Below are 24,761 nucleotides of genomic sequence, written 5' to 3'. Positions count from 1 at the left end.
AAATGATTTTACCTGGTAGGATCCACAGTTAATGATTCGTTTGATGCACATGGCGATACTTTATCCAATGGAGTCAGGGTGCTGACATTTTTAGATATGATTGCTCTTTTGATTTTTTGATCAATATCAATATCATTTCTGACTGGTTCAGGAGACCCAGGACTTGATTTGGCAGTGCTGGAATCAGAAATAATATTCTTAAATTTTTCTGTGTAAATATGTACAAATAAATCACCCCCACCCTCGGCTATTACCTCGGTCACACCTCGGTTATTATTAACGTTACAATTTAATTGCATTAAATTCATATTTTAGAATTTAATAAATACTTGTTTGCAAACAATTTTTGTACATGTAAAAAAAGAGCAAGTAAATAAATGATCAGCCCAACATTCTACTGCCTCAAGCTACCATGTTGCGCATACCTGGTCGCAGGAATTGCATCCTTTTTAACATCAACAGATTCAATTTGTTCTTCAAAACTTACGCTTCGAATTCTAAAAGAATCATGCTTGTAACTAATGTATTTTTCATGAAAATCTTCGTATGGTGCATTTCCGTCCGAAGAACTATGAAGAAAATTAAATGAATGAGAATGGGTGAAAGCTCGACGAAAAAACCTCAAAGTGAAGAGGCAAGCACTAATAGCATTTGCAGAAATTGTATCAAATGACTAACAAGGAAAGGTTCCCAACTGTCTGGTTCCGATTTGCTTATATTTTTATGTATGTATGTTAGAGAATAGTCTAAAATAACATACATGTTTATTTTTGATCTGCCCAAACTCAACCTATTTGGATAAATCTCTAAGACCTCTAAAGTACTAAAAAGTGAGCAAACCCTCTAACTTCTGTAGATAGTGCTGTTAAAGCAAATTGCTAGTTAATTACTGGCTTGATTATATGTTGGAGAACATGAAAAATAATGGACCAGTGTTTTGTTATTTCGGCTCAAACCGACATTTTACAAAAAAAAACACCCCTCAAAGTCCGCTTTTTTTTGTAAAAATATGAGTGATCCGAAATAACAAAACACCGATCCAAAATTTTTTCATGATCTCAAACATAATATTTCAAGCCAGTAAAAAAAAAATCAAGCCAGTAATTATTTAGCAATTTGCTTTAATAGCACTTCTTGAAGAAGTTGAGGGTTTGCTTACTTTTTAATATTTTCGAGGTTCATCCCAGCCCATATACGTCCCACTGCTGGGCACAGGCCTCCTCTCAGAACAAGAGGGCTTGTGCAATAGTTCCCACGCGGGCCCAGTGCGGATTGGGAACTTCGCGCTTTCGAGGTTAATTTCTCAGAATAGATTGTTTGCACAGGTAAAAAATCAGGTAAAAAATCCGGTATTTTAGATTACTTACTCTCTAACATAAACCTATGAAAATAAAACAAATCGGAGCCGGACAGTGGGTACCTTTCCTTGTTAGTATATTTTATGTTTGGAACCTTCATCTCCAGCGAAGCTATTACTTGTTGTAGTGTAAATGTAGATTCAAAAAGAGCTTAAAGTGCATGAAAACTGTCTAAGTGCTTTTTAACTAGAAGGAATGCTGTAATACCCAGACTAAAAAGTTTCATTAAATTACCTAAATGATCCATCTGGCTCAAAACCAAAGATACCTTCGTCCTTGATAGGCGTTTGGCTGTAATTTTGTCCAATGTATTGCATGTATATTGCCTCACGCTCACGATCTTCTCTAGTCATATTTTCTTGGCTTGTAGACATTATGAGAGGTGCATCTTTTACGCCATCACCGTTGGTATGAATTTCAGTTTTACGTCTAAAAATATGCATAAATTATTTTGAAGCACAGTAGGTATCCACATAAGTATACTCAAGTAGTAAATATGTATTTTTCTGGTAGTAATTTGAAGTTGATGGAACTTTAACCAGTCTTTTTGTGATTTATTGAATCAGGCGTTACAAATACAAATAACTTTATTTCGCTTGAAATATGGTACAAGAGGTGTTAATTAAAAGACAATATTGGTTCACATACTTCACCATCATCTGGCATGCAAAATGTCATAAATTACAATTATTATTTTTTATATTACAATCAAAATGTCACCTGATTTATTATTGATCAAAAGAAGAAAAGTATTCGGTAACTGAGTAGAAACCCTTTGACACAAGCCAAGCTTTAAGTTTTTGCCTAAACATTTTCAAAGGCTTCATACCACTACTTAGTCTATTATACATTTTAATTGCCATACAAAAAGTGTTACGACCATACAAAGCTGTTTTTTTGCGAGGAGCGACTAATCTATCTGGGTACCTCGTATTAAAATGGCATATTTCTCGATACTTTGCGGAACCGTACCTACAGCATGCTACCAGATGTTTGAGATTAAAACGTTTAGCATATCTTGCATAAACGTAGCTATCATAAGGTCGCGGCTGAGCAAAGAAATAATTTTAGTTCATTGGTTTTTAGGGTTCCGGAGCCAAAATGGCAAACACGGAACCCTTACAGTTTCGCCATGTCTGTCTGTCTGTCTGTCTGTCTGTCTGTCCGTCCGCGGCTTTGCTCAGGGACTATCAATGCTAGAAAGCTGTAATTTTGCACGGAACCTAAACTATGCCGACAAAATGATACAATAAAAATAAATAAATATATATTTTTTTAGGGTACCTACCGATAGACGTAAAGTGGGGGTGATTTTTTTTTCTCATCCAACCCTATAGTGTGGGGTATCATTGCATAGGTCTTTTAAAACCAATAGGGGTTTGCTACGACGATTTTTCAATTCAGTGATCTGTTTGCGAAATATTAAACTTTAAAGTGCAAATTTTCAAATCGAGCTCCCCCCCCCCTCTATTGTTTCTCTACTCGATAACAGGCATTGTGAATTTTTAATTTATAAAACATATACAAAATACTCAAATACCGTATTATTAGTATCACAATCGTGCGTCCCCCCCCCCTAAAATCTAAACCGTTGGGTGGAAAAATTTGAAAAAATTCCGGATGGTAGTAAGTATGTATATCAAAATTTCAAGGAAAACTATAACGGTTAACTTTGCTTGAGAATTATTAGTAGTTTAAGAGTAAATAGCAGCCTAAGGTATAAAATATACCTAAACTATGGAAGATTCCTTACGAAATACTTAGAAAAATATTACTTAATTTTTTGTAATGGCTACGGAACCCTATTTCGGGCGAGTCCGACACGCTCTTGGCCGGTTTTTTTTGTGAAATACTAAGAAGAGTATCATAATAATATGTTTTCAACCTCCAGGAGCCTGTGCTAATGACGGTCTATTTTGCGCACCGCATGGAAATACCGACCTAATTTTTCGTGTACATGCCCATAGAAACTCATGTCAGAAATGTCACCTCCACACTATACGATGTAGTATTAAATTTCCTAAAAGTTCATTGGTAAATCAAGTTTTCAGGCCGAATGTTAGCGGAGATACAGCCAATCAAAGATGATCGAGCTTCCAAGTTTATGCAATTTAAGAGACCCTATTTGTAACACCAAAAACCACAAAGTTGTAAACAGAGGGCAGGCAGGGGACACTTCCCCTCAGTGGTGTTATTGAAGAACGGTATTTTAAAAGCTTTGATTTTTTATAAAAACAACGTGTTGCTTGCATCTTCGCCTGCGAAGAAATCGATTTTCGTTCTCCCGTATGAAGTTTGCACGAGATAACAAGTATGTCTTAATGTCTTAAATTTAGGTTATAATCAGAGCCCGTACTTATAGTGCTGAATAGTGCTGATGTCATCAATTTGACGTCACGCTGCATATAGGATGATTTTAATTAGTGTTTCGTCATAATTAATAATTTGTCAACCTATCAAATAATCAGTACAGGACGTCTAAGTAATTTTCGGAAATTCCCAGGGGAATTTTATAAAATCCCGGAATTTCAAAGCTGCGAGTAAACACTAGTATGCAAATAATACTTCACTAAGTGTAGATACATGACAATATACATATACAATACAATATATATACAATATATGGACTTCATAATTATTATGGCTTTGCACGCACGGAATTCCCAAAAAATACTAAGACGTCCTGTACTGATTATTTGACAGGTTGACAAATGATTAATTATGACAACACTAATTGGAATCTTCACGTCAAATTGAGGTCATCGCCATCAAAAGTACGGGATCTGGTTATAATTTATCTGTGTACCAAATTTAATTCAAATCTGTTGAACCGTTAGATAGAAGGGAAAAACTGAAAATGTCTGAAAATTTTCAGGTTTTTGTTCGCCTCTCAAGTTGGCACAGGGTCCACGTGGTTGAAAATTTAGGAAAGTCTTCCTAGTGTACTCGCAGACAACCTGTTAATTTCCAATAACTTAGGAATATTTTTCTCTGTCTTAACTTAGCAGCATCTTTTGATATATGTGCTGGGCAAAAACCTAGGATTTTTAGTCAACGAAAATTGTAGCTTTACGTTAGTGTACTTACACGTCAAGAAGGATTTCACCCTCCGATAAAGTTTTATGAAGTAAACGTCTATTTTTACGTAGCGTCGTAAACGGAATTGCTTCGTCGTCAGGCCTAGGTTCAAAATCAATAATAATTTCCTTCTCATTCTTTTCACTATCATCAGTTGTTGTTGCAGAATTCTCTGTTGAAGGTTCAGATTGAAAAGTAGATGTTTTAGAAAGTGGATGTGAATTTATTGTTTTCTGTGACGTATCACTAGTACTTTTTGATAAAATTGATCTGAGCGATCGTTCTCCTTTAGTTTGTTTGGCTATTTCTTGTTGTAAATATTCTAAGTTTCTTCTATTCAAAGCCATACTCTTTTCTATTGTTTCCATGTCATCGTCTATCGTGTCGTCTCTATCGCTCTCATGGATGAATTGAAAGTTTTGTTGGAAATATTCTTGTGCTTGCCGTTGTAACACACTTAGTTCTGATGATCTATCAATTTGTGATGACGCAGCTGATTTCATAGGCGATGAAGTGGTATCTTCGGAGTCATTTCTTTGGATGTGTGATGGTGGTATCATTGATGAGGGTGATCGAGGTGATCTTGGTGGTTCTTCTGATTGCGTTCGATAGAGTTTCTCGTGATCCGTGCCAATAAAACTAAAAATAACCGTTATATATAGGTACTGGCATAGTCCATATTTTAAGTAAAAGTTTTGGCATTAGGTATGTATATATTAAAAATATGTATTTACAACGAAAGTAAATTGAAAATACCTTTCAACAGATGCAGTGATGTCATTTTGAGTATCACGATCCGCTAACCTTTCTCCACCAACTTCCGAAAATGATTTAGTTAACCTCCGTGGACCGACTGTGATTCCATTTGTTTGTACACCGGCGGCTACCATCTTTACCTGAAAGAAATATATCGTATTTTTTTTACTAAAAAATAAAACAACATTATGTTAATTTTAAAGCAATAAGTACAGGGATTTTAGAAGCACTTATTACCCTTTTTATTGTCCTTGGGCTTAATGACAAATAATGTGGTGGCAATGGTTTTCGACCTAGACATACTTCTGTCTGTGTTGCTTGCGTTCTCATGACTCCTTTTTTAATTGAATCTGCCGGATAAATAAACAAAATATTTTAAATTAGTAGTTTCTGTTAGAACAGTTTACGAATTCATTAAATAATATTTAATAACGTTGACACGGTGCGATAGCATTTTATTTATCTTTTCTGTCTGTTATTGAGTCTGTGTTCTTTACACAAATCTTTCTTAAACCCTTACTTTTCCTATAAACTTTACCAAGCACGACGACTTTAGGCTGTTCCGTCTGTGTTTGGATGGGTACGGCCGGCGCGTGTGGCTGAAGCGGCGTAATTGGTGGATAATGCATCGGCGCGGGCGCTTGGGTGCCCATGTATTGAGGGTACGGAGTGAACGGTTGGAACATTATCGGCAGTGTTGAGTAAGGTTTTGGCTCGGGCTGAAATTGAGACGGGTTTTATAAGAAAACAAAAATAGCCAATATAAAAGCTCTGGCTAGGAAGTCATTAAATGTAACAAAAATGTTAATTACATAACTATGTACATACTCGTACATTTATGCACATGATTCACTAAGTCACAGTTCACTAGTTTTTTTTCCCCATTTTTACATTTAAGATGGAGCATTTGGTTTTTAGCCAATTTTTTGATGTTTGTTTGAAGTTGGTGGCTGAGCGAAATGCATTGGGATATTTCAAGTCTTCTCTTAAATATGTATTTCTAATTCCGTTTAAGTATTTAGTTAATAAGGTGTTGGTAAGGAAGATACCTTAATAACACGTCCGTCGATTAGCCTCTCGCAGTCCCGTCGAAAACGACCGCTGCTTACTGCGGCCGGCATCACGGAATCGTCGAAGGTGGTCAATGTGTGCGAGCGAGCGAACGACACGTGCTTAGCCCTGGAAGGTCATGGTAACCTGTTGTTTGTAACAACGTAATAAACAGAGAAAAACACTTAATTGTGAAGACAATGTAAGTACGTTATTTAAAAACTTACACTGATCAGGTGATACAGTTATTATTCAGAAAACGGTAAACTTTTTTGTTATTGGGAGGCAGTAAACGGCCGTAAAATGTAATAAAGGAGAAGGAGAGCCATAAATGTGAAACTGCACATTCCGTATCTTTTATAACCCCTGCTTGTATCACCGTGAACGTGAAACTATTTCAGATTGTGAATATTGTCATACGTTTAAAGGAGTCAGCTTGCAGAAAATGGTCCGCGCGCGAGTCATTTAGTTTGGCAACCTGTAATAGATTCTAGCTCTACTTTTGTAACACCTGATCGAAATTTAATAAAGACTCCATTCATAGATGTTTAATTAAGCCTGAGAACGTTATATTTTACCTCTTAGTTATTTATTACTAGTTTTTTCTTTTTATAAAGGTTAACATTTTGTACGCCAGCAGCGCCTAAACTTGTCAAAAGCGGTTGCACAAGCAACACCATCGATCCACATTGGCATTCAAACTACAACGTGCAGCAGTGACCTAAGTACCTACGTGTGTGTTCTAAGTAAAAGTTAGTTTTTGGAGTTACAATGACGTGGCAGGTAAGTGATGATTTTGGAGCTACAGTGGCATTCAAAGGCACGATAAGTTGGTGTTGTATCTATTTACACCAATCATTTCTTTATTGATATCCAAAGCAAACTCACAAATCAACCCTTATTTTTACATTCTCATTTCAGTCATTTTTGTAACAAGTCCAACGGTTAAAGTGTTATTTTCATATTTTATACTAGTATCTCTAACATCCTTTGAAAAAAGCCGTACACAATAGACTATGTCTTGCATTAAACTTACCTGTGAGGGGGTATGGTGAGAGGTGGCGGCGGAGGCGGAGGGGGTATCGGAGTGTGGGCGGGACAACTGAAATTAAAAACAAACATCTTTGAAATTTTACTGCTTGGGATTTTTTTCCGTGCTTAAAGGTAATTGGATCGATTTGAGGCGGAAAATTTCACCTGATTTGGTCTTTAAACAAAGCAGTGATTGCAAAAATTTGATTATAGCGAGGGCTCCCTGGTCAAACCCAATAAGTCGAAATAATTGACTGTTGAAAAAAGAACACTATATGTAGAAGCATAAATTCGAAATTTTTATGAATTATTTGATCGAGTTATTGAGCTTGACCAGGGAACCCTCGATAGGTCGAAATATTTTCATTTTCTTTATGTTCGAGGCTCAACAGCGACCACGGCGCGATGTAATTGATAACTGATGAATAGAAAAAAAAACTCTCGCAATGAGCAACTCAATTAAGCTCAAGATCGCACTCGACGTGCTGCTAAGTGAACTATGCTCGAAGTTTCTGTACGTGATCGAATCAGAAATGAGGAAATCCATATAACCGTCATCGATATAACTCTTAAAGTTTGAAAGTTGGAGTGGCAATAAGGCGTGAGGTTTTCGTGTAGGTTTCTGCTATATGTGTGCGTTTTGCCTGGATACGCGTGTGAGTGAGGTTATGTCTGAGCATGCGTTACTATTGTAAGTTGCTTGAGAATATCATTTCATTTAACAAACGTACAGTCACGAGCGTTAATTTGGGACTAACCTATGGTCGAATATCTTTCATTTTGTGCGACATTTCAAAGGATTTTTTGACGAAATGGGTCCCAAATTAACGCTCGTGACCGTATTTATTTTAGTTTTCAAAATAGTCATAAAACTAAGTTTTTCAATAAAATTTTTTACTTATTTGTGACTTACAACAGGAACGTCTTTAAAACACCGTGAACTTAAAAATATTAAAAGGATGAATTAATACATAATGGTGATTTATTATAACGTAATTTACGATAAAACTATTTATTAGGTAGATGAACTTTTTGATCGTGTAATAAGAGTTGACTTAGTTGTTGAATTGACTTACTTTTCAACAACCATGTAAAGTAGTCATTTTCTGAGAACATTATGTATTTTGTCCATTATTTTTTCAAGTTTTAGCGAATTTAATACGTACCTAACCCTTTGAACTTGTAAAGTACTCAATGGGTTAAGATGTTTTAAAATTAGAAATGTTTAGATAGAAAATAAAACTTGAAAAAAAGATTTCTTTTACTGCAAACGTTACGAGACAAAAATCCAATGCATTTATTCCCGGTTACGTTACGGATTGACTCCTAACTTATTTTACACTTAATCTCAAAGAATCAATGCGATAAGAACAGCCGAGCCCTATCCTATTTGTGGAAGAAATCCCAGAGTTAGGATTTAACAGAGCAAACCCGTGGTTATCCTTAAATGGCTTAGGCGAAATGTTGCAAAGAAAAACATCCATTGAAATGTTTAGTTAAATGGAAAAGGGTAAAAGGGTTCTATTGTTCTTATCTTGAAATAATATAAATTCGTGTCTATGTATTTTTTTTATTTTCATAGCGTTTATTTTTCATTCTTTATTTACTTCGCCACGAGAATAATGAAATGAAAGACTGTTTAAATAATAATATATTATATAATACATAATAGCAGCTTCACTGGATGTCTTAAATATGTGGTGTTCTTGTGTCGGATAAATCATGTTAGGACTACGAGTAATAAAAGCGGTGCTAAAAGTTACAGTTTTAGAGAACTATAAAAAGAGAGCAACGCAGGAAAAGTTTGATAGAAAGAGTGCAATAAACTCATCCGACCAATTTGTTTCGAAAAACAATATAGGCCCCTACGTAGGCACGAACAAATTGTTATTAAATTCACTATGAAAATCAAATAACTTCATGGGTAATACGATTTTACGACAGGGGCATATTGATCAACAACCAATATCAATTTCATGAATCAATCAAAAAATAACCTTGCTTCTGCCAGTTTTATTCAAATAACTTTAGTCAAAAATTATTTAAGATAATCTTATGTTTGATTGTTTCTGGCGTAACTTTATGGAGGTCAATTATTATTGAACAACAAATGGAGGAGCATATAAGGTAAAACTGTGTCATCCATAAAACTTATGTTCTCCAAAAATATATACCTCGTTGAGTTTCTTGCCGGATTCTTCTCAGCAGTGGTTTTTCCGAACCGGTGGTAGATTTTTTTTGACATTCATAAGTGCTTGTTATAGCCTAAATTGAATAAAGATATTTTGACTTTGACTTTGAATTTGACATTTAAAATATTTTAAGCCGTATTCCTCTTGCAACTTACATATACGCAAGTAAATAATATTTATTACATTCATGTGGGAAAGAGGGTGGATTAATATTAGAATGATTTGATGTAAACGAACGACGGAATGACTGAAGACTAATGTGGAGTGAATGAGACGAACAAATGAGTGAAAGAGGATGAGTTACGATCGGGTGAGCCTAGTTGCTGCATGTGTTTTCTGTTTTCTATTTTCGAGAAGTTTGTTTCCTTCAAAAGATCCTACATTCATATTACGAACAGAGCTATGTAAAGCTTGGGTAATTTTAGCACCCTGGGAAACCCGGGATAGATGTCAAAAAGTTTGAATATCAACCGCAGGCCCCTGTTTCTGCGTCAGCAGATAAGAATAGAGTGCTTAAGTGTTAATATTGTGTAGATGACAGCATTTTTCACTTCACTGTGTTAGGAATTTTAAATTTCAAATGTTTATAATACATCACAAGCATGTTTCAGATGATGGTTAAATAAGAGTTAATTTTTTGACGAGGCCTGTTGCTAATAGGTATAATTATGTATTATAAAATGATTCTGTATTATAGTCCTGTACCGTATTGACGAAGCTTACATTATAGATTATGATTTGTATTTATGTGAATAAAGTACTTACTTGTTTATCATAATTACATCAGGTAGCAAATTATTTAATTGATTATAGGTACCTACTTACTTAGGTGAAATTGAGTCCCAAGATTGTTCTTTAAAAGTTCATGTTGGTTGCAAGAAGTATTTAGATTTTTCCAAGTACTGCAATTATACGTATAATATTATTAGTTAACCAAAACTTAGATTTATGTTATGGCGAAAATAAATAAGTGTGCTTCGTTATGTTTTGGCAACAAATTTTAATAATGTTGGAACTTTGTTTTTTTTTTTTGTTAAATTTTGGACTGAGTTTCTGAATTTATATATTGGAATGGTGTAAGAATACTAAGAATGTTATGAAAAAGCTCTGTAATTATGTCTGACAGTCAAAATTGTATGTATGAACGCCAGCAATACCTAAACTTGTCAAGAGCGGTCGTGCGAGCAATGCCGTCGCGTCGACTTATGTTGGCCTTCAAACTACAAAGTTAAAGGAACCGAAATCTAAAATTTACCTAAATAACTAGAGTATTAAATGTACATACACCTCGTAGACATACACACATAATAGGTACACACTAACACAATTAGAATAAATACAGTAAACCAACGCATATCAAGATAAATATATATAAACTACACATACAGAAGATATAAAATACATGCATACACATATATTTTATATCTTCTGTATGTATATAAACAGAGAACACACAATACAACTCTTAAAGAGGAACTGTCAAGCCGGTACGCCCCTGCGATTCCGCAACTGTCTGTTTAATAATTTCATAAGCGGGATGCGATACATAACTTATGTCTTGTTTATTTTTCGAATAATTCAATGAACCCTTTCCCTGCTCGTAAACTCGTATTTATGCTGGATCTAGAGGCGACATAAATTGACGTTTTATGTTTTAGTGCATAAGGAAGAATCTTCGACTTAGATCAAGGGAGGGGAAGGGAGGGGATCAGGTGCCAACAGCCACAAACAAAAAAGTATTTAATTGCTTTTAATAAGTAATTCGTAATTTATACAAAACTAAAATTCAATAAAATCAATCAAAATAAATCAATGAAACTATTACCTATCTAGTTATAGTAATGCATGAAAAATAAAAGGTACCAAGTAAGTGAACAATTGTTTCTACTGTTGCTAATTATTTTTTTCGTAATCGAAGTGAAAAGCAGAAACCCTTTTCCCTCTCGACGTGTCTATTCACCCTCACCGTACCGGCTCGGGTGGCTACCTATATAACATCTCGGGTAAAATGACCGGTTTTTTTGCTCTTGTTGCACAATATACAATTGTACAGCTTTTCCATAGTCTGACCGTCTCCTTCTTCGTCTCTCGATGATAGTTATTTCGCATCCCGAATAGCATATAATAATTTGACAGCTACTTACGGTATTATTGAAGGAGGCCTCGGCAGCGAGCCTCCCCTTGTGACTGACGCGATTTGATCCGCATTGTAATTCTGCGGCCAACCCGCGTTATCCTCTATTACCGATCTGAAATAGTAAACATTTACATTCATACCAGATTTTTCGTTTTTATTAGCAGTTTTTATTATAAAATGTAAGATATTTTATAAACGAGTAGTGGTGTATGCTAGCGATCAAGTGTTTGAGTAGATTGGTTGAGGGCGCCATGGAGTAATTTGATTTAGCACACTCCATGGGGTAAATCAATGGGGTTTAAATCTCATAATCTATACTATCTGGGCACAGGATTCCTCTCAGGATGAGGGCCATACTAAGACAGAACCATATTTTCAAAAAAAAAATGCCTAAATAGTCTATCGGGCCAAGTTTCGCTGCAGTGCAATTACTTACATTTAAAGTTATCGAATCCCCTTTTTGATAAAAACGTCACAGCAAACAAATGAGCACAGTTTGGATGCAAGCCACAACCTGGTATCCACTGATAACAGGGTATGGAGTAGATTTCACCAGAATATAAAACCGACAATAATACTGCATCTAAAAACGCCACATAGGCTTTTTATTACACCTGTGAGTAAAAAGGATTATGACGGCAGTTAATTAATTCTATTACCTACCCCTAAATTTGCTTTGTGTTGAGTTAGCAGTAAAAAGTTATTTATGATGAGGTCACCTGTCAACTGGGGTATTCCCGGTAATATAGCTACCGTGTTTTATACGTAGTGAAGGTTGAAGTGTCGTTAAGTATTATGGAACACTAAACGTAACTTTAAATGTACTCATGGTAATGTAACCGACGTTGTGGCAGGACCTAAATAGAACCATTTTAGGATGAACTGTGCTTACTTAGGTACTATATAACCCGTTAACGTCAGTGGAATAGTAAAAGTGCTTCCTGGGTTACAAAAGTTATACAAAATAACATCTAAATTATATGAAAAGAGCTGTTGTTCGCGACTTCGTCTGCGAACTCCTAAAATGTTCCAGGAATTCTACCTAAAACTTCAGTGTCGCAAGCTGTCTTTATACCAAATTTCACTATGATCGGCTGAGAACTGTAATTGTGCATCTAAAATAATTAGGTAGGTACCTATACTATGTTAAAAAAAAACATATCTTTTGACCCAATCAAGTGCGTACAGAACCATGTACAGTCGCCATCAAGTATTTCGGAGCGGCCAAGGTGATCAAAAATATCGTGACATGAACTCTAATACCTTAATAATAGAGTGCATGTGCGATACTTAATGATGACTGTACAGTAACATACAATAAAATGTTGTATAAAAAATTGGACTTCGAAAGAAAACAATACCTACCAATAGCTTTTGCACACGGTTTCGCCCGCGTGGAATTGGGATGTTCCAATTTTTGACAACATATAATAAATCGAAAACCATTTAGAGAAATAAGCTTTGTGAAGCGTTTTCAGAAATCAGATTCCAAAAATGTGATAAACTGAATTAAATAAACAAAATTTAAGTAATGACCCTCATTTGACCCCAGCAGTGTCTCGTCACAAAGGCAGTTATAAAGCCGGTCTACACTCTTAAGCAAATTGACAGTTTGAAATGTTGCTGTCCTGGTGATAATAGCAAAGTGTGACAAAGATAGAACTTTAATTACATGATGCGCACCCGGCTTTAAACAGTTGTCATTAATCGTAAAGTCCGAAATGTATGTAATGTATTTCCAATGTATTTTTACAAATTAAATTATTAAATTACTACGTTACAAGTTAATACAAAAGAATTTAAATATCAGATTTAAATAAAAATATCTATTTACTATCGCACCATTAAACAAACATAGGAATAATCGAAGCTCAAAGAAGAGAAATAAATAAAACTTTTTGTCATGGTTCATTTAAGACCCTAAGCCGTGCTTGAATTATTGTCAAATTGTAATGCCACAGATTATGATATGTACAACCTGAATTTTTCTAGGCAATGGAACTTAGCTTTCTCACTGTGACGTCATCCAGCGTATTTCGTAAAAAAAAAATAATTAAATACTCATCCAAATTCAAAAACAATGAAAACGGTATCTTAAAATATCCTATTCTTTCCAAAAATAAAATCTCTAGGTTGTTTTATTGGTGCATCCCAATTCGGGACAAAAAGTAGGCTATGTCACACTCTATGGCCCATAAACTATCTCCATGCCAAAAATCATGGAAAAGACGGACAAACATACAAAGACACACACTTTCGCATTTATAATATTAGTATGGGGGCCAATCAACGATTTTACCGACACTTTGGGCGTCTCCCGCGTTACCAAAATTGTCTCAGGCGTTACCAAAAAATCGTACTTCCAACAAGATATTTCACGGTTTAATAGCTTAAACTTACGTAGGATGGCATGTATTCATGTACACCATCTATTAAATTACAGAAAAAACATGTTTTCTTACAAAAATCTGCAATTGTTTGAAATATGTCGCGGACAGATTAGCGTCGGTAAAAAAGTTGATTGGCCCGAAGTTTGGATTTCGGTATTATAATACATACCCCTTTGCGGAGGTCCATATCAATGAACTAAAAGAATTATTCTTACAGTGTGGAGGTGGAGGAACTGCATGAACACGCATATTTTGCTTAATCTTAAATATCATAGGATTCATTTAAGGTCGCGGGTGAGCAAGGAAATTATTTTAGTTCATTAAACATTTTGTATACATCAGTAAAATTACAGATACATTTAAATTATTACAGACATATTTATCTTTGTTACATTTATATGCACGAGTAGGTACTATGTATTTTTACTTCGTCTATCCCACTAGTCCCATTGATTTGTCCCATCATGGGACTACTGGGATGATTACGTCCCAGTTGTCCCATGGGACAAGTGGCACTAATATTTATATCATCGCCTGACGCAAGTCGCGCAGTATGCTGTCCCGCACACCTCGCTGGCTCCGCAGAAAACCAGCGCCGTTGACAAAGCTAGTCGTGCCAACGGCACCGCTGAGTGGAGACCATTTCGGCTTCACATCATTATTTGTTTGTTTTTGTATTCTTTATAATTTTGTAAATGTGTTTTCTCTTTTTTTTGTCATGATGTGTTGGCTGAATAAACATATTTCTATTCTATTCTATTCTATTCTAAAATAACGACTACATTGGCGTGGAAAATGTAACGCATTTGCCCAAAACTTTAAGGGATGGCATAATTTATAATATCTGTCCACAATAGACAATTAACCCTTCTTCCTATGAGGCGAACTTTCTAACTATACCGATTCCGGCACCATAAAGTGGTGCAATATCTCATCACGATAATGATATCCCTTCCGCGTTTTCTCATTGCGTTAGTTTAAATAATTAAATTAATAAATATCATGGGCAAATTGACCGGGACCCAAACTAAGCAAAGTTTGTTCCTACTATGTGTACTAAGCAAAGTATAACTTACATACTAACATAATAATATATAATACATCATCATCATCATCCTAGCCTATATACGTCCCACTGCAGGGCACAGGCCTCCCCTCAGAATGAGAGGGCTTAGGCAGTTGTTCCCACGCGGGCCCAGTGCGGATTGGGAACTTCACACACACCATTGAATTGCTTCGCAGGTTTGTGCAGGTTTCCTCACGATGTTTTCCTTCACCGTAAAGCTCGTGGTAAATTACAATTGTAATTCCGCACATGAATTTCGAAAAACTCAGAGGTGCGAGCCGGGGTTTGAACCCACGAACCTCTGCTTGATAGGCCATAGGTCAAACCACTCGGCCACCACGGCTTCTATATATAATACATACATACATACTTTCATCATCATCACCATCTGAGAGAAAAAAAAAACACGGCATAGTAGAGAAGCAGAAAAGCAAAGTAGAGAATAATTGAATTTAATGTGATAAGACGACGTCAACGCTTTCCATATTTTTTTTCATAACGTTATTAACCCATAGTTCAACACTAGTTTAAAGTAAGTATCTAGATACTAAGATCAAAATATTTCTACGTAGCTGGATTAAACAGAAAGCTGGACTAGATTTAGTACTCTAGGTCACACTGCGGATGGCCATTATCCTCCACCGCAGAGAATGCATAGTAGACATTTTCTAGTCACAAAATAGTCTCCACTTAGTCTAGATTTCCTTTGAAACTCAGCCTTCTATGCATGTTTGTATGTAAACTCTTTATCAACTTATGATGAAGTTGAGAACAAAGGATTAAAATTATTACATCAATATAATATATATATGTACACTAGTTTTTGTCCGCGGCTTCGCTCGCGTTCATTTGAGGTAGCATAGATTTACTTTCTACTATCCTTTTATTCGTGTTTGGACTGATTTTCCGGAAGTTTACGATTATATGGAAATACAGATACAGACGGACGTTGTTTTAGACAGATGGTGCAAATTTTCCAATTAAAAAGTTAACCTGAATAATCAAAGATGTGAATGTGTATAATATTTAATTCGTACAAATTTGAACCCCTGTTTCACATCTTCAGGCGTGGAACTTTAGAAAACGTATCTACGTGTTTCTTTTGCCCGCGACTTCGTACGCGATATAAGATAATTCCCGCGGGATAAGAATAAGTGAATTCTATAGAAAGCTACACTGTCCCTGATTGAATTGAAACAGGCTTCTTTTATCCAGGGAAATCGCAAAGTTCCCGCGGGATGGATATAACTCTAGATCGGTTTAAAACAATCCCTTACAAAAAGCTTCACTTCTTCTTGACTAACACTGGCTAGAGTATTAATTATAATTATTATTAATAATTAAGTATAATTAATGATGTGCAAACAAAATATAACTAGAATGTTTTGCAAAGTGTATAATTCTATTCCACTTTATTCAAGATTTATGCGAAGCCCGTGCTTGTGCCGCATTGTAATTAACCTCCTGTTTGACCTCCACATTTTGTACGACAAAGTTCGAGTTCTCGTAGCTTCAAGTCAAGAGTTTTTTAAACTCAATAAGCTTAATTAAATCAAAAACAATTTTTCGTTTTTTTTCTGAACAAAGTTAACACGTTCGCGTACTTTTTGTGACGCACGTTCTGTAAATATTAAGGCAAAAGGCGGTATCTAGAAAAACATTTTAGAGCTTTTCATTTCTATCATTGAGACATTCAACATCTGATGGTATAATTAATTAAACTTTTGTCTTTTAAGATACCGCCTTTTCCCTTATGAGGTCAGTATAACGGTAAAATCGCGATTTATTTCTGACCGGAAATGCTCAAAGACTACACCTTGCTATAGGTACTAAATATTTGTACGTACCGACCTACACTTATATCCAGTGTCACATTATCTTCAATCAGGAAACGCTTAACATTAATAGGTTCTGCCACAACTTCTACTACTACGCCACAGCTACGGATTCCTTCCTTTGTTACAGGTTCAGTCTGGTTTTGTGACTCATATGTGTCGCACAGAGGTAGCTGTGGTACACAGTTTTAGCGGAGAAGAATGGTAAAAAAGTAATTTAGTTCCCTTAGTTACAAACAATATTATAATCTCGTCTACCTCATCAAGGAAGAACATTGCAAACAAAATCCTGAAAAGATAGACAAAAGAAACACGTTTCACTTTTAGATCACCATTACGATGAGTTTAAAACTATTAAATGAGACGGGAGGAATATAAATGAATATTGATTTTCACTGATTTATTTTACTGCTAATAGATCGCAGTTCTCTAACAAACATATTTCTGATTCGAAGGAAATATTGAAAATGAAACGCTTTTATTTTATAGACAGTTTGAAAATTTTTTTCAACGCTTGTGCCACGGCTCAATAGTCCAATGGCCAAACTTCATAAAGATGGCAACAGAGAATCCTCCGTTTTTTAACAAACGCCTTCGAGAGAAAATTTATGCCAGAAACGAGTTTGTCGAGTTAACGAACGTTTCTTTATACCCAAGTTATGTAAATTCTGAAGGTGACTCAGGAGCACTTCACAGTTATTTGTGTTTGCCTTGAAATGAAAGGCTGGGGATGTTGTAACTAAGGATTGTCCCAGCTTAAAAGATTTCCAGACCGTTTGTCGACTTTCACGCCCACTCTCACGGTCAATCTTCTGTTAAATTAGTTTTGTGGAATGTTTTTAATCGCTCTTTATTATCGGAAAAAATATTTTAAAAAATCAGGTTGAAGTTCTTTCTTTCATAGGAATATTTTCGTTGTCATAACTAATGTTGGCTAAGTACTTAGGTACGCCTAAATTAACTTTGTGTGATGGTTTATGGGAGCCGGACTTGCGCTTTGAAAGTTCCCCGAACAATGAAAAGAAAAAGGTTATTAAACATTTTATTTGGCAAAATTAAAATATATGAAGAACTTTCTTATTAGAAATGGAAATAAACGATTTTTGCTTTTCTTTATTTTTATTGGGTTGAGAGGCTTTAGTTCTACCACGAGCTTCACGGTTAAGGAAAATATCGTTAGGAAACCTGCACAAATCTGAGAAGTAATTCAATGGTGTATGTGAAGTTCCCAATCCGCACTGGGCCCGCGTGGGCAACTACGGCCCAAGCTCTCTCATTCTGAGAGGAGGCCTATGCACAGCAAAGGGACGTTTATAAGTTGGGATGATGATGATGAGGCTTTATTCCTGAAAGAATAAAAAGAGAAGAAAAAGAAGAAATCCCTGGAAGAGATCCCTTTTTAGGGATAAACTCGCCTTTGTTCTCCTCTCTGTGTATTTGTATTTTTATTTTTATGTGCAATAAAGAGTTTACATACATACATACATACATATTCCTTGCTAAATCTCATAATTCTATGTCAACGAGGAGTGCTATATATATGTTTTCAAAAGGTTTTATAATCTACATAAAAAAACAATACTTACTGTGGCCACTCCATCCGGGTGAAGTCTTCATCCTCAGGCATCCAGGTGTAGCGTTTGGGGTCAGGTTGGCTGCAAACGGACCTTGGACGGCGGCGGAAGTATGAGCACTCCAGATCGGCATCATGGGCGCATAACTCCGGCGGTGCCGGTGAGGGTTGGCCGAACCTTTAACAAATGTTTGACATAAAACATTGGCCCAGAGCTAGGACAACCTTTTCAAACCCACGCCAGGCAAAAAGTTTGAATTCATTTCTGACGCGTAATACGCGTATAATGTAACTCTTGCTATGTGCAGGCGGTATTGACAGTGAAAAAACTGACATCGAAATAGTTTTTTTTTTAGATAGAAAGATAAGACCTATTTTCATATCTAAATACAACCTACTCAAAAGAAGGGACTAGCAGATTCAACATTATCATTTTTAAGGCACTGAACTCATGCAAAGTAGAACACCTACCAGTTAGTCACTGCTGTAGTTTATCGAGCTACTTATGCTTTCACATTTATGATACAACATCTATCACATCTATATTCTGATGCTTACTTTATATATTCTGCTAACGTGAGGTCCAGTTACAGACAGATAAAGTGCAAAATGAGATAACTTAATTTTTATTGTTTTATACTCAGCGGCACAAAATTTGGCCCACTCTCCATACAAAATTACCTATTATTGCATACAGTTGAGGGCCAAATTTTTTGCCGCTCAGTATATTTCATGGCATGATTATTTCCTTTGCAAGGCATAATGTTCTTACCTGGGATACCTCTGTATGGGTGCATAATCGGTGTTAAGATTCTCATCTGAGGGCACTCGACGACGGACACACACGGAGAGAAATGATGTTCTGTAACAATAACAAAAATAAATCTAAATTAATTCAGTAGGTTCTAATACCATAATCAGATATTGAAACACATTATCGATGCCTTAGTTCAGGCTCATACTAATTACAGTTTTGCAAATACAGGAGAGCAATTTTTATGTTCGTACGTGAATATCTTATCAATGGTGGGGGAAAAGTTTCAATTTATGACTTTCTATCTTTCTGTCTTTGACATTATAAATTTTGTGAAATATTTCTTTACAATTAAAAATTAAATGAATTTATTATTATTACAGTCTTTATACTGAAAATTGACGTTAAAGTAGCCCGCCCCCTCAATTAATACATATGTGCACGTCAAAAAACATTATAGGTATGAATCAGTAAAGAATATGACGCGTCAAAAAAATATTTAAATAACAAAATAAACCTCGCAAAATGTTTAATCAATGCTTAATAAAATAATAGGATACAATTTAACCATCGGCACTTAAAACAATGGTATCTTCAATACCTACATTTTAGAACGGATCGTATTAAAATGGCTTAATATGTTTGGGCAGATAACAAGTACAAGCAGAAGTGTCTTTAATGACGAACGTGTCCCAATTTTTTTTTGTACTAAAACTGCTTAATTTATTAATGCAAGCAAGAAAGTATAACTTTTCAATGGGACTAAATATATGCTCTAATGCTCTTAGGGTGGATGTAGATTAAAAAAAGAATGGATTTTAGTATTATATTACACGCATCCGTCGCTGTTAGTATTATGTCATATTGTTTTTAATAGTAGGAGAAGACTTTACAGATTTATGAGATGAGCAAACGACACAGAATTTCATTTAATATATGGCAATAAAAAAGTAAAATTTTTTTTTTTTTCGTAATTAGTACGAATGTGAACTAAGACATCGTTATGCTCTTAAAACCCTCAAAGATACGAAATGTGCTAAAAAAGATGCTAATGAAATGCGTTATGCTATGCTCCCAAAAATTTCTTCACCTTATAAATATTTGATGATCACACCTTTAGTACGTGAGCAGCACTCTGCCTATATGACTTTTACCGCTTTGCAAACCAAACATTAGGGCTCTACTGGTCGCATGGGGCTACCTATCGCGTAACTGCATAAACTGCCCATATCTATAACGTACTTGGTTCGCGAGAGGTCAAAAGGAACTCGGGAAAATGCGCAAATAAAATTCAAGTACCGGCCATTCACCCCACTTAAGACGTAATACGATTACAAGGGTGCAAAGTATAATAAAATGCTCAATTTGTTACCTTTACCTTTCCTAAGAGGTCACCATTTATTTTCGGAATCTATTTAGTCAGGAAACGGATCCATTGCAAAGTTTCTCCAAATTTCCTAATTCAGTTCTAATGAACACAATCGTAAATTAGTCTGGGCCTAACCTTGGGGAGTTTTATGCGGACCCTTCTTATTGTGTAAATATAACGCCAGATGCACAGGATTAGACAGTTATTGGTTATTTTACTTTCACCGGGCAGGAAAGAGAAGTTCCTTTATTAAAACGACGACGATTATTTTTTTCAATCATTTTTATGTATTTTTTTTAAGTTAGTTCTACAAGAATCCAACGAGGCTTGAATTCAGTACACTTGACTCACTTTGCCAAGTTTAGGGTTAAAATATTATCGACTACAAACAGTTCAATAAAAACGCACAAAGGAACATAATAATACATAGATATGTACCGTATGTTTTTTTTTAACTTATTTTGTCAGTTTTCTGAGACGTTTAAATAATGTAAAGCATACATTTTGACAATATTTTCATGCCACTTTGAAAAAAAGTAGGTATTAGTACCTACTTCTTCTTCTTTTTTTGTTGCTACCTTTAGTTACATATTATATACCTCTTAATTTGAGGTACAAAATTAAATGTGCTTAGGAGTATTTTTTACATTTTTAAAAGATATGCCTGCTACAGACGTTACTTTTCTGTGTTCAAATCTACGTTTGAAACAAAAAAAAAATACCAAAATGAAGCCCAGACCATGAAACTGGAAAGAATCGTTTTCCTCTTTCAATCATACAAATATTTTGCACATTTTCGTCGGCAGCCATTTATCTGAACGACTCTTGAAAGTTTCAAAGCAATTACTGCCTACTGGCTATTACGCTTTCAGCTGGAAAATCTACTGCACCTGCAGCAATACTTTTTAAATCGAAGGACTCAATGAGTTTTTAAATCGAAGAATCATAATACTAAATCTTTCGAACGGGGATTTAGTTCTTTCCGGTATAATTTTGTCCAGCAGTTCAAAACTGTAAGAATAGGTACACATTTCTTTAAAGTGACAGAACTGATACAATTTGTATGTAACACACATCTTAATTATAACTATTGACAGTACGTATTAAGCAAAAACATTAAATTAAAAAAATCAAAAACCCGACTGCCAAAACTAAAAGGAAGAAAATAAGCCTAGTGGTCTAGAACTCTGGTAGCTAATTTAAAGTTCAACCAGTCGGGACCCATTGCTAAGAGTTTTTGAGCGTCACGATTTAACTACGAAAAATCGGTCAGATTTTTTTTTTATTCATTCTAATGACTGATCTGGGAAAACTGTGATTCTAATAATTGAACTAGATCAGCTGTATCGTGGCAACGTGTATAAAGTATAAATAGAATAAATGTGTACGCAATGAGGTCACATGTAAAAATTGTTAGGGATCTTTATTATAAAATACATAGCACCGTATACATTAGTGAATCACAGATTTTATTTTTGAAGTTATATTATATCATGCATAATAAAGGACTAAATATTTATTAAGTAAAAGTAATTTCAAGCGTACGTAAGTATTTTAATATAATCAATTAATGCTTACTGTTATGCGTAAATAAACTTTTTCTTAATTTGCGCAATAATATTTACATTGCCGCGCAATTTAAACACGAGAAGGGATAGACAGGAAACCACGTAGATTTTTAAAATTAACTGTTGCGGTGAAAGAAACTTTTTAATTACTGTATTAGCAAGCTTGATTTGGAAACCCTTGCGGTTTTAGTTCGTAAGTTAGTTTTATGTCTAAATTTTAAAAGGGTTCTAATGAAATAATTATGTAAATCTGTTATGTTTATCATTGTTATACTCTTCTCACATAATTAGTAAAATCTGATTTTGTAATTTTCGGGCAGACATTCTTCTCATACTTGGATTAAAGGTGAGATAATTGTGACTCATTTCGATTTTTAGAGGTAACTCCATAACTCAGATTTCATATTCGTTTTAGTGACGGGAGGGAAACAAATTAGTATTAAAATGTACGGTATTCTGGCACCTATAACGATAACAAACGGTATAAATTGTTTAATCCTGGAACGTGCCAGTAGCCCCCAGTGATAAATATCACACCATACCTCTAATAATTAAATACCGTTTATATAATATAGTACACTGTGACAGTAGTCTAATATCCTTGTACCAACTCGTATTACATTTTATTACGTCTGAGGATCGTAATTGCTCTTACGTCTACTAGTTAAGTTGTAATACTTTCAACAAGGAAATATCAGTTTATAAATAACTAAAGTATTAAATTAATTTACTTTGCATTATTTATGAAATTATAAAAACAAACTTTATTATACCTGTAAAACATAAGGAAATGAAAAAGATACTGTATCTTACGTAATAAAATGTAATACGAGTTGGTACAAGGATATTAGACTACTGTCACAGTGTACTATATTATATAAACGGTATTTAATTATTAGAGGTATGGTGTGATATTTATCACTGGCGGCTACTGGACAACATCACGTCATCATCATCTGGGCGACATCGGCGGCCGATTGTACAATCCGCCAGATCACGAAATTCCTAGGTGTTATTGTGATCTGGCGCCATTTCATGGTTTGGCTAAGTGACATCCGCCATATATCATTAAAAACTCACCGTTTAACAATTTGCCCAGTGTCGTTTAGGCAGATCATGAAATTCCTAGGCATATCATGAAACACCGCCATTTCATAATTTGTCCAGTTTAGGCGGATCATGAAATTCCTACGCATTTCATGAAACGCCGCTATATCGGATTTTGAACTTACAAAATTTCAAGCTTAAGGAGCCAGGACTTAGAAAAAATATAAAGTAAATTTCGATCAAACAATAGTTTTAACAGCTTAATTCGGTTTTAGCACTTCGGCGGTCGCTACCGCGACACGCTCGCTTTGCTCGCTCGGCTCGTGCGTTGTAGTCACAATTCATACTAACCACTTCCTCGCTTCGCTCGTCGAACCTAAATTATTTTTGATTATAGAGAAAAGTAGGTATTTTACAATGTACCCGGTACGAGTATAGAGCTAGGAAGGAATATCGACGAATGCGTTGCTCTAATCGATTTGCCGTATTGTTTCTCAACTTTTAGGCAACTTTCTGGCCAAATTTTAGGCATATCATGAAATGGCGCCAGAGCATGGCGCATCAATGGCGCCAGATATGCCTAGAAATTTCGTGATCTGGCGGATTTTACGGTCGGCCGCCGACATATATTTTACAAGTATTACGATCCAATATACTCGTAATGACTATTTATTGTACACCACAATAGTAAGTACAGCAGAAAATAGGTACCTACACAGAGAGAGCATTACAAGGTAAGCAATAGGTGGGCTGATTGCTTCGCATATTTGATTATTATTATTATTTTATGTTTTCATTAAATATTTTTTCCAACTTCAATATTTTTTCCAACGATAATAATAGCTTTTGTCCAATAAATTCATAGAATTGCCAAATAATTTTATTAAAGTATTCTGAGCGTTTCATTAATCGGCTTTAAAGTTTTAATCTTCTGTAAGAGCTAATTATTACTGAACAGCTATCCAATTAAGTACTTAAAAATGTTCGAGTATAAGGGATGAAAGCATTATTTTATCAGAGGAATTCAGATACACAAATGTAATAATATTATTATTAGTTAATGAAATACAAAAAAACCGTGGTGGCCTAGTGATTTGATCTGTGGCCTCTCAAGCTGAGGGTCGTGGTTTCAAATTCGGGCTCACATCTCTTGGGTTTTTCGGAATTTCTATGTGAAATTTCATTTGACATTTACTATTTAATAAAATAAACATCATAAAAAACATGAAAACACATAGAAAATAGTTAAATGTTGTGTGTGAAGTTCCTAATTTGCATTGAAACCGCATGGAAACTACGGCCTTAGCCGTGTCTTTTTGAAAGGAGGCTTGTATTCAGATGTGGGACGGTTATATTGGCTTGTGAGGATCCTGAATAACATGTTTTAGAGTCCTAATTAAAAACTGTCTGCAGACGAAATACTTATTCGTAAACTACTGAAGGAAATATTCAACTGCGTTTTTAACCTTTTCACCGCCACGTCAAATACAAAAGACATCACCGCCAGGCTTGTATGTTGCAATGCCTAAAATTAAACCTTAACACAATTGACTAAT

The 24,761-nt window shown here is 35.1% G+C and overlaps 1 protein-coding gene across 5 annotated transcripts in view; it reads right to left on the bottom strand.

Annotated features, from left to right (window-relative positions):
• Positions 1 to 24,761, bottom strand: part of LOC141440687 (uncharacterized) — a 334,806-nt gene that overhangs the window by 19,840 nt on the left and 290,205 nt on the right. For 4 of the 5 annotated variants that reach the window (XM_074105215.1, XM_074105217.1, XM_074105216.1 and 1 more), the window contains exons 5-16: positions 19,240 to 19,329; positions 18,481 to 18,645; positions 11,611 to 11,715; positions 7,279 to 7,344; positions 6,242 to 6,371; positions 5,731 to 5,911; positions 5,430 to 5,542; positions 5,193 to 5,332; positions 4,446 to 5,075; positions 1,593 to 1,787; positions 426 to 569; positions 13 to 177 (exon numbers count right to left, since the gene is read on the bottom strand). In XM_074105215.1, coding sequence (XP_073961316.1) covers positions 13 to 177; positions 426 to 569; positions 1,593 to 1,787; positions 4,446 to 5,075; positions 5,193 to 5,332; positions 5,430 to 5,542; positions 5,731 to 5,911; positions 6,242 to 6,371; positions 7,279 to 7,344; positions 11,611 to 11,715; positions 18,481 to 18,645; positions 19,240 to 19,329 — 2,124 coding nt within the window. The remainder of the gene's footprint in view (positions 1 to 12; positions 178 to 425; positions 570 to 1,592; positions 1,788 to 4,445; positions 5,076 to 5,192; positions 5,333 to 5,429; positions 5,543 to 5,730; positions 5,912 to 6,241; positions 6,372 to 7,278; positions 7,345 to 11,610; positions 11,716 to 18,480; positions 18,646 to 19,239; positions 19,330 to 24,761) is intronic. The other variant, XM_074105218.1, reaches the window with a different exon arrangement.

Source organism: Choristoneura fumiferana, chromosome 23 (genome assembly GCF_025370935.1).
Source record: "Choristoneura fumiferana chromosome 23, NRCan_CFum_1, whole genome shotgun sequence".
Classification (NCBI taxonomy): domain Eukaryota; kingdom Metazoa; phylum Arthropoda; class Insecta; order Lepidoptera; family Tortricidae; genus Choristoneura; species Choristoneura fumiferana.
Note: the sequence above shows the minus strand (reverse complement) of the source record. Positions and strands in the feature narration are given on the sequence as shown.